Source organism: Lolium perenne, chromosome 3 (assembly GCF_019359855.2).
Source record: "Lolium perenne isolate Kyuss_39 chromosome 3, Kyuss_2.0, whole genome shotgun sequence".
Classification (NCBI taxonomy): Eukaryota; Viridiplantae; Streptophyta; class Magnoliopsida; order Poales; family Poaceae; genus Lolium; species Lolium perenne.
Window position 1 is genome coordinate 328,462,490 of NC_067246.2, and position 11,428 is coordinate 328,473,917.

An 11,428-nucleotide genomic window follows, 5' to 3' on the forward strand; every position below is an offset into this window, starting at 1 on the left:
CGCAAATTCGATGTGCCTCGGTCCTCGTTCTCCTGAGAGTCCTGCCCTGTTAATTTCGTGCGAAGCTAACAGAATCCCCTTCGTGAGCCAGAACCTAGATCCGACTTCCGGGCCGGCCGCTTGCGAGCCTGGCCTAATCCTCCCGAGGGTTGGGTGGCATGGTACAATAGAGTATCAAAAACCCACTATGCCACTTGGGAAACCATAGGGATAGCCGATGCCTGTCATTATCATTATCTCCTCTTGAGAAGAATGAGAATATCCCGAAGACCATCGGCTACTTCGGTCCGACGCCCGAATCGCTTCATGTTCGGCCATGGCCCCATGACACCAACTCGCTAGATGTGGCCATGATCACAGGCCTAGACATCGCATCCCCAAGCCCGTCTCGCATTCAAACCGCCGAAGGTCCCTTTCACCCTGTCTTCTAAGAAAGAATGTACCAGGGGTGCCTACCTCAATCGTTATATGAAGACCAAGGGCCCCGTGACGAAAGGGAACATACAGCCTTCCTGAATTTCTGGTTGGAGCACTTTATTTTACGTGGCCCATCGCTTGCCCCTACCAAGAATTATCTTTCCCTGGCCTATGAACTTGCTAAAGGTACCCAACTTGGCCTAGGCAAACTGTTTCTTGGAGAAGTCTATCGATCTCTTCAATCGATGTCTCACAACTGTTCTCTCGAAAGACGATTAAATCGGCGGCCCTTGGTGGTTCATTCGATTATGGGCGCAGCTATATTTTCAGCACCAGATCCCGGACTTCCCATCTTTGACCACTTGCACCTTTCCGGATGTTAACGGAAAGGATATCCGATGCACCAGCTATGGCCAAGCTTTGTATGGTCTCCTGTGCAACAGGCCGATCCCTAAGGAAGCAAGCAGGGTGGTTCAAGATTTTCTTCCAAGGTTTGGACAACCCCTATTTCTTCCCTATCCGAGTCGGCGAACTTTGAAAACCCAATCTCCTTTCGGTTGGACGATTTTGCCGATGATGCTAGCACCCGGCATCTGTATTCTATCATGATCCGTCCTTGCTTCCTCCCGTTGGCATGAGTACCTCGAACCGGATCATCAAGCACGGTTACGAGTGTTACCAACCGGTAGTGGTAGCACGACAACTTGGCCTCGGGCAGGTGCCTCCACACTTCTTCCTACACCATCTGACAGCAAGTAGAGCTGAACTGCCTGATATTATTACTGGCCAAAGATGTTATACCTTCTTCGATGCTTTGGCCATTCCAATTCCCCGCGACCTCCGTTTCTCCTTCACCACCGATGGCTTCGAGACTTGGTGGTCCATGTGGACGACCCATGTCTTCAGTAGTGCTCTAGGAGCGCTGCTGAGACAACTTGATGCCGAGTATGACATTCCTGCAGACTGTACCATTACTTAAACATTTCTTGTACCCGCACCATGATGATCGTCTGCGACCCGACTCTTTCTCCCGGCGGCAACAAGATGGTCCGGCTCCCACACAAGCCGACGGTTCCCCTTTCGTATTCCTTCCTCCGGCACTGTGGTTCTCTTCTCGCGAGCTCGCCACCCCGAAGAAAGTCATCATGCGAGTCAGCCGATTTCACCGAAATCGGCTCCCAAGAGTAAGCATCTTCGGGGCCGGTTGCCCCCGAGCCTCGACTCGGGCGAGGACGGCAGTGAGGAGGAAGGTGGCTGCCGAAAACCCCGAAGCGTAAAGCTCCGGCCCAAGAAAGCTTGCGTGTAAGTTGGTTCAGACCCTGTAGACACTTGTCTGCTTTCAACAATTTGTTTACAATACGCCCATATCCTTTCCTACAGGCCTCCACTGAAGGAACCTCCAGCGGGGCCGAAGAAACCAGTCAGGGGGACTCGAGCTCGGGTAATTCCGAGAGGTCCACCACCCAGAGCCAGACGGCTTCACCAGCGCCGGCTTTCAAGAAAACGTCGATCACTGAAACTCCTGCCCCCCAAGCCCCGAGCAGATCGGGGTCACGCACAAAGCGCCGCCAAGGCCAAAAGGGCTCGCAAGAACCCACGCACCTCTTCATCAAGCCAGGAGGTTTCAAATGTAATCATTTTCCTGATCATACTTCATGCTTTCCCGTCGTTACGTATAGATCGGCTAATAACTTCCTCTTGCAGGCCGAAGGCACTTCTAGTGGAGACGTTGAGGAGATACAGATGCCGTCCGCCACTCTGGACCTGGCCACCTCGGCGGTGGCGGCTGCCCAAATGGTTAACCCACCTCAGTCCACAGAAAAGCCGATCGTCACAGCATCGGCTGTCCCCCCTTCCTTGGGAGAGGTATGTCTTTCATCCTTGGCTCCATCAATTCCACCATTGTCTGCTGAACTCACTTCGTTTGCCCTACCAGGGTTGTGATCTCTCGAGCTTGCTTACGTTCGATCCAGAATCCATCGAACCAACTTCTTCCAAGGCAGGTGGGGAGCCGATCCCTAGTACGGTCCGTGGTCCACTCCAGCGTCTCAAAGATTTGCTTTCTGCCCCAACTGAGACTCTGATTGAAGATTCCGAGGAAGCCAAAGGCATTCTCGAGGATATCCAGCTTCATCTCCCTATGACCCTGCAGGTGAAGCTCTGGCCCGCTGTTACCCTGCCGGTCTTTAAGTCAAGGGTGCAATCGGCTCGCCAAAGGATTGCTCTTCGCCACTCCCAACTTCCGCTGAGGGCCGATATTGCCGAAAAATGTCGACGGCTCAATGAGAAGAAGGCTGCTCTGGACGCCAAGACGGATACTTCTGCCACTCGCGCTGAACTCGAGACCCCGCGCAAGGAGCTGGAGGATCTTGAAGAGAGGGTAAGGGTGACCAAACAGCTCATCCAGGACAAGGAAGCCCTTGTTGCCCGTTCTCAAGACGAAGCAAAAGGCCTCACAGCCGATCTGAAGACCGATCTGGCTGAAATCCGTACCCTGAGCAATCAGCTGGTGACGGGTAAGGACGAGGATGACAAGGCTGAGATCGCTGAGGCGGATCGTGTCCGTATCGACGGCCATTCTCGCCCTCGGTGTGTTTCTTCAGTAGGGCCTTCAGAGACAGATGATGCTTCATTGGACTGGATCTTTCTGTACTTGCTACAATTTTTTTTTTTACTGGCCGATTTTCCATCGGCTCCCGACATTTTCTTGCCCATGCGTCTGTCTGATAACCATATGCCTCCCCCGAGCCGAATCTGACAGGTGACTGCAGATATCGGCTTTGTATTATGCCAATGCGCCATACTCGTACCTCGGCTCCGTTGGGATTCGTGTAGCCGACGTGGCCGCCGTTCGTTAGATCACCGCTGAAACCAAGCAGACCGTGTAGTGAGAATAATCTTGGCCGACTCGCTGGATCGAAGCACTCCATGAAGGTTTCGTAATATCCCTCGTGTAATCCTGGAGCACTAGGCTCCGTCGGGAGGACGAGCATCGTGTTCGTACCAGCCGATGTCTCGTCATCGGCTTTCTTTTGCTCGATGTCCCACCGGGCGTGCCAGAATGTGTTGACTGCCAAAACCCACCGGCGGGCAGCGACTGTCAACACGGTAGAGCCGGGAAGAGCCTAGAGCTGCGGCTGGCTGAGACCCCTCCGAGCGACGGCCCGCAATGCTCTTCTGGTCACACGTCCGATGCGAAGTGCAAGGGCGTGCCACCTGACCTATACCTGGTCAGGAAGGTGATGGGGATGCCTCGCTTAGTTTCCTGCATGGCATACACGTAAACATTAAATCCGAGCCTCGATCGGCTCTCAGGTTATCCTGTGAATCGGCTCAAAGAGCCGATCCACCCATGATTCGTACGGGGTGCACGAATATATGGTGATCCTGCTTGATCAAGATAAAGCTAATTAGATCTACGACGATTTAGGGTTTTCACCGCATAATCGGATCATCCTACTCCAGGTTGGGCCTCGCGGCCACGCACGGTGATCGTAAGCCGACCCTAAACAAGGCCTAAAAACCAACATGAAGTTGATCCTCGGAACATCCTGTTTAGGGCTTGCGAACGCCACCCTACGTGCCGCTGGATCCTCCACCCCTTTGTAAGGCCTAACTATTGCAGATATTAAACTAATCCTTGCAGAACAAGGAGCAATCGTAACGGATCAGATCTACTAAATAAAGATCAAGCGGGGTGCCGCCCCCACACCTGAGATAGGTGTGAGGGCGGCTAGACATGCAAGGGTTGCACTACGTAAGCATGTTATACGAAGAACTATGCTAACCCTAACACATCTATGATAACTACGTTGCTCGCCATCAAAGACGCTTCAGTACGAGCAACGCATGAACAACGTGGGGCTTGTGCTGCCTAGATCGCAAGATGCGATCTAGGCAGCATGTCGCTTACCTGATAGAAACCCTCGAGACGAAGGAGTTGGCGATGCGCCGAGATTGGTTTGTTTTGGGTTGAACGTGAGTTGTTGTTTTATTCCATAAACCCTAGATACATATTTATAGTCCAGGGGACTTTCTAATTCGGACGTGCACCTAACCGTGCACGAGTAAAACTCTAACTTTTAATCTAAGATGCGATCTACTATATTACAGATACATGGGCAATTCAGCCCAACTTCGTGTATAAGGCCAATTCTTGTTCTTCCTTCCATGTATATCTTCAAGTCTATCTCAATCGTGGCCTACCTCTGACTCGGTCAAATTCTGGTGATAACATACGCTGACATACCACAGAACTTCAAAATTAGCAACATAATACGAACAAATACTTACAATGACCGTAGCTCTCTACCACTTTTTGCATCCCAGAGTTTCACAAGATAGTCTTTACCACCTGAATAGCACAGAAACGAAGGAGCTCTGGAAAAATAAGCTAACTAAACTAGCAATATTAATAACTAACCTGAGACCAATAAAGATTTCGTGGGATGCCAATCGACACTTTTAACATCCCAACCATGGCCTGGCTGAGTTTGAAGGCAACATCAAGTTAATTCACATACAAAATTAATAACACAAAGTAACTTGACACATGCAAGCATCAAGCAGTACAGGCACATAAGATAAGTTTAGCAACATTACCAGTTAAAGATCTTTCTTCTTGGCATCTTGCAAAGTCCCAAACCTTAACAGTTGTGTCATCAGAACATGAACAGAACTTCAAGTCTGTTCTACAGAAGCTGTGCAAAGTATGTGCTTAAGTAGGGAAGGAACAATATCTTGATATAGCTAAAGTAACGAAAACACATAGCACAGTAATCACCTCAAGTCACGGACTGATTCTCTGTGGGCAGTTTTATTCACTTTAACGTTATTCATGTTACTTTGCCAATACCTGCAACGGATTCAAAACATGCAATTAACAGGTCAAACAATCTGGTGCTTTCTAAGGGTCAGTTCCAGAAATGATAGAGGGTGAAAGGGCCAACATACTTTATTGCACCACCATCGTCCCCCGTAACCATCAAGTCTTCATTATGACTCCAAATCATTGATCTCACAGCTTGATCATGAGCCTATTTATAAAATTCGCAAAAAATAAGTCACGTTGACTAACAGACTAGTAAGTTCACAAGCATCTTATGTGGTACCTGAAGGATCATTTCAAAATTAAAAGATTGTCCATTCTATAGGGTAAATTCACCACTCTAGGATCCAGTAATAAGCCGGCGGCCTGTAGGAGTCCACTTTACACAAAAAGAACAATAAAGTAGAAAATAACACTGAAGTAGAAAATCCATTACAGCTTCAACTAGATCACAATAATGTGAAGAGGCTGGCATCGAGTTATCAAACTGGTCTACCAATTACTTTTTGAATACGGATTCTGAAGTGTCAGTGGATCTAGGTAACAGAGCTTAATTCATTCAGTGTTGTTAATCCTTGAATAAATAAGTCTACCACCCAAATGATGAAGGTCAACTAAGATTCAAATACTGAAGGACTATGCACAAATTTCATATACATTAGACTTCTCAACCAAATTACTGGCTCGAGATAAAGATGACATTCAATAGAACAGAATAAGAAGCTAAATTCTAACACATTCTGACAGTATTGTTGTTAATTTTTTCTTTAATGACTGGAAGCCAAGAACATTATTGAAGCTTGAAACATGCAACAAGCCAGTAACCACACTACCTGCAATCATCAATTTAACATTTCAACTGGACACAAAGTGCATTAATGCAAGATGTCAAGGCGTCAAAAGATCACATTTAAAGCAGGCACCAAATTAGCTACTTATATCATGAATCCTCTTATATATTCAACATCTATCTTTCGTATTAAGCATCATAGATATTATCCCTACGTTGGAATCATATTCAAGTTCAAACTGAAACACCATGGATTGCTGAAGCTCTCTTGGATATAAAAAAGTAAGTTGCTAAAGCAGGAACGTTAGGAATGGGGAGAGATGTTTATCACATAACTCACCACGACACAGTTTATGGAGCACCGGTTCTTATTGATAGATGAATGAACAAATTTGCTGGCAAAACTTGTCGAGGGGTTGTCTGGGTATGCAACAGATGGCAACATCTGCAATAAGCCAACCGTGTTAATCAGGAAATCTCTATAAGAAATAGTGGAAGGGATAGTCTTGTATTCATAATACAGAAGATACAGATGATAGAGAACTTGCACAGTTTACATAAAATCCATCAGAATTTTATTTTTGTAGATGGTAAATGATACAACTGGAAACAAAATAAGCACTGCCCTGCTGTAATCATATCCAAACCAATAACCAAGTAGACCAAGTGGTAACTAAATAGCACCACTACACTTACTCCTCTGTGTCCACGAAGAGGTTAAAACAACGCACAACAACACAAAAAAAAGTATTGCTATGTACGTTCATCACTAGAGAGGGTAGCAGTTATATCACTGGAAACAAAAAAAAGTATTGTCTTAAGTTGTAGTTGTGCATTATGAAGATCTGTCCGCATATATATCATAGAGACCTTGACATTTAACGCCACCACAAAGGACTCTGTAAGTATAAAATGTGGAACAATTGCAACCGGGTATCTTCAGATGAGCAAACTAACATCTTATACGACATGAATACATTATTATTCATCCAAAGTAGCAGGAAACGTACATCGACGACAGCAGCTGCAGTCGGCTGCAATGTGAATCTGTCCCTTGCATCCCGCTGCCACATGCGAGCCTGCGCAAAATGAACTTATGAGAGTCTCATATCCATGTGGTTTTTCGTAAAACAAATGGAGGATATGCGAAATGAACCGTATTTTTCGTGGGACATGGCTCAAAACATTGCATCGGTCTGGCTTCTAGGAAAGGTAGTGTTGCATATTACCTGAGCGTATCGGACCAGTGAGCTGGTGCAGTCCACCGTCCGCCGCTGCACGGGCTTCCGCATCCTCTTCGCGCCGAAACTGTCCCCATAAGCTGAATTTGGCCAAAATCAATCAGTGGATGGATCCAGTAAATAAAATTTACAAACAGTTGCGAGGCCGTGCCACGTTTAATAACGGAGTTTAAGGTGGTTTCTATCTAGGAAAAATCTAGCCCACGCTGGTAAGAAGAAAACGGAGCGGTAATCTAGCTGCCCTAACCCTAACGAGTGGCGACTGCAGGAGAGTGGCGCGGTTACCGTCGAACGGCTGCTGTTGTTGCTGCTGCTGCTGATGGGGCGGCGGGGCGCCCGGGTGCGCGGCGTAGTCGGGCGGGAGGTTGGTGGAGGACGCGGCGGAGAGCTGGCGCATCGGCGGCTGCAGCGGGCCGCGGTAGAAGTCCCCGCCGCCGGGCTGCTGCGGCGGCGGGTGCTGCGGCGGAGGCGGCGGCGGCGGCTGCTGCTGCTGCTGCTGCTGCTGCATCATCTCCGGCGCCTCGCCGGGGCCGGGCTAGGGTTTAGGGTCCGTGCGGCGGGAAAAGGGGACTGAGATCCAGTGCCCCGTCTATTGCAAGTCACAGTGTGCCCCGAGCCCTCTAATCCACCGTTCAAATCAATCCAATGGACAGCAGCAGCAAGGCACGGGTCAGAGCAGTCAATTCCCACCCAGCAGCCAGAAACGAGCGCAGAAAAAAATCGAGGGACACGCGGGAAAAGAAGGAGACTGCGCGGGCGTTCCCGGGCAGAGCTGTGCCGCCGCTGTGCGACGCCGCCGGCGCAAGGGGAGAGGAGCACGCTCCTGCCGCCGGCTCCCTCCGCCCGTCCCGGCGGGATCCTCCTCCCCGCCCGCTTCGACGGGATCTTCCTCCGCGGCGGCCTCCTCCGCTCTGGGCCGGCGACTCCCTCCGCCCTGCGACGTCCGCCCGGCGCCGACGACTCCCCTCTGCGACAAATCTTGCAGGTAATCATGAGTAATCAGCTCAATTCATAATGTTTGTGTCCAGCATATGGACTGTTTTCAGTAGGTTTTTGTGTCCTGCATATAGACTGTTTCCAGTAGGTTCATCAATGATATGCGTAAATAGTTTAGGCCAGATCTTGTGTTGTAATACTGCAGGTAGCCTGCGTGAGGATTTGTATGATATTTGTATTGTTGTATTTGACAGGTTATTTTGCTGATTGGGGTGATGTGCTATGCAATTTGAGAAAAAAAATTTATTTTGTGCATTTGCAAGTCTTCTGTAATGGGAGAAATTGAGAAGTGGATACCTCGGGTTGGTATGAGGTTCAGAAATCCAGATGAAGCTTGGATGTTTTGGCTTGCATATGGAGGTCGTGCAGGGTTTGATGTGAGGAAGAGAAACAAGCATATAAGCAAGTGTGATGGTCAAGTATCTTCATGCAGATTTGTTTGTTCGAATGAGGGTATTCGGAAAAAAGGGTTAACATTGGATCATGTGCCAAAGCGTAGTAGAGCTGAAACAAGAACAAATTGCAAAGATCGGATGATCATAACATTGGATCGAGTGGAAAACAATTATGAAGCCACGGATATTCAGCTGGAACACAATCATTACCTACAGTTGCCACAAACCTGCCACTTGATGTCATCGCAAAGAAAGATTTCAGAGGTACAAGCTTTTGAAATAGAAGCCGCTGAGGATTCTGGAATCATGCCCAAAGCTGCACATGAGTTAGCTTGTCGTCGAGTTGGTGGACCATTTAACCTCGGCTACACTTGTCGTGACCAAAAGAATTACTTGCGAAGCAAACGACAAAGAGAGTTGGCTTTTGGACAAGCGGGTAGTATGCTGAAGTATTTCCATGATAAGATCATCGAGAACCCATCTTTCCAATATGATCTGCAGTTGGATTGTGAGGAGAATATAGCCAACATATTCTGGGTTGATGCTAAAATGGTTCTTGACTATGCACACTTTGGTGATGTTGTCACATTTGATACTACTTTGGCACAAACAAAGAATACAGGCCCTTTGGTGTTTTTCTTGGGCTCAATCAGTTTAGAGAAACCACCATTTTTGGTGCTGCGTTGCTATTTGATGAAACATGTGACTCATTTGTATGGCTTTTTGAGACTTTTCTAGCTACACATAATGGAAGGCAGCCTCGAACTATTTATACGGATCAAGATGCCGCAATGGGGAAAGCTATAGGGAAAGTCTTCACAGAATCATACCATGGATTGTGCACCTTCCATATAATGCAAAATGCGGTCAAACATTTATCTCCATTGAAGGGCGAAGAAAAAGATGAAGGGAAAGAGAAAGAGAAAGATGAAGAGAAAGATGAAGAGGAAGAGTCTCATATTCTCACAGATTTTAGTGAATGCATGTATGGCTATGAGGACAAAGCAGAATTTGAAGAAGCATTTGACAATATGAGACATAAAGTGCATAAGCAAAGTTGGTTAGATAGTATCTACAAGTTGAAAGAAAAGTGGGCTGAATGCTATATGAGAGATGTGTTCAGTTTGGGAGTGAGAAGTACACAACTTAGTGAGAGCTTCAACAATTCATTGAAAAACCATTTGAAATCAGATTTTCATATTGTTCGGTTCTTGATGCATTTTGAGAGGACAGTGGAGGTAAAAAGAAGACAGGAATTGCAATCTGAATTTGAGGCAAGGAAGAAGATACCAAGAATCAAGATGCACACACCTATGTTGGTGCAAGCAAGCAAAGAGTACACTCCAATTATTTTTGAAGCTTTTCAAGGTGAATATGAAAGAGCCATGGCTGCGTGCACTAGAGTATTGGATGAGGATAACAAATTTGCGGTTTCTATTTTGCATGGTGATTTAAAATTTGAGGATGAGCGCATGGTGATTGGTGATCCTTTGACCAAAACAGCCGCATGTAGTTGTGGAATGTTCGATAGGACGGGAATATTGTGTGGACATAGTCTCAAAGTTCTTGATCTAATGAACATAAAGACATTGCCAACACATTATATCCTAAAAAGATGGACTAGAGAAGCACGCAATGGAAGCATACAAGATAGACAAGGAAGGAATGTGGTCGAAAATCCAAAGTTGGAAGCTCAACTTCGGTACAAGCATTTGTCCCACAAATTTCATAGTTTGGCACGTAAAGTAGCCAACTCCGAAGAGTGTTGTTTGATGTTAGAAAATGCAATTGATTTTGTTGGTCCACAAATAGAAGATAAACTTAATGCAACTACCAATGCTTCCGTTAATCCATGCAATGATCAAGAAAATATTGACCCAAATGTGCAACTACCAAATGAGCTTCTTAGTGCCGCAAAGCTCAAGAAGAAAGAGGTACAATCAAAGAATTTGAGGAGGAAGAAAACTTGGCTTGATAAGTTACTCAAGGGGAAGCGGAAGCCAACTAAAGTTACCACATCAAAAAACAAAGGAGCAAAGGTATATAGCAATTTGTACATGATGTGTTATTACTATTCATTCCTAAACTACTTACTATCATTTTTATTGCAGCAACAAAAGAAACATGATGGTGTAGAGCCTCAAGTAGGAGTGAAGAAGAAGGATGGCAGCCATAAAGGAGCAAATGTGGAGCTTCAAGAATGTAATGCAATCATGAGTTTTACTGAGCTCTTGACAGCTCCCCATTGTGGTGTTTATGATGAAGATATGTTCTAGCCTGTACAAGCTTGTTAGATAGTTATTTTGGACATGGTTGAGTAATATTTTGGACAGGGCTGACTATAGTTTTTTGGATTTTGGGGCTAACTATAGTCGTGTGTGGCCGAAGTGTATAAGTAGAATGGCCTACTTTATGTAAGAATGCAGAATTTGAGTATCAAATGCTATAAAATTTCATTGCTATGTGACTCAAAATTGCATCTTTTGCCTGTATAATATGTTCTTTTTATAAAGCTTTGGTTCAGATCCCTTGTATAATCAGTATAATCAGTTTGTTGTTGGTTATATATTGCCTAGGTTCTATCTTGCTCAATCTGTATATTGCTCCAATATGTATGTATGTTGCTCCAATCTGTATGTTGCTCATTTATTGCCCAGATTTTCTCAGATTTGTGTTAACACGCTGAGGTATATTGTCAGAGTGCTCAATTTTTTTGCCAAATTGATGTTGTTTTGGTAAACTGAAACTGCAAACATGTTCT

General features: G+C 46.2%; 1 protein-coding gene across 1 annotated transcript; it reads left to right on the forward strand.

Annotated features, from left to right (window-relative positions):
• Positions 1-8,006: 8,006 nt before the first annotated feature.
• On the forward strand, positions 8,007-11,135 carry LOC127345778 (protein FAR1-RELATED SEQUENCE 5). The gene is given in 4 exon segments (XM_071828686.1): positions 8,007-8,261; positions 8,467-9,262; positions 9,265-10,706; positions 10,779-11,135. Coding segments are annotated over 3 exon segments (2,325 nt in total). The 5' UTR covers positions 8,007-8,261; positions 8,467-8,544; the 3' UTR covers positions 10,944-11,135.
• The last annotated feature ends 293 nt before the right edge of the window (positions 11,136-11,428 follow it).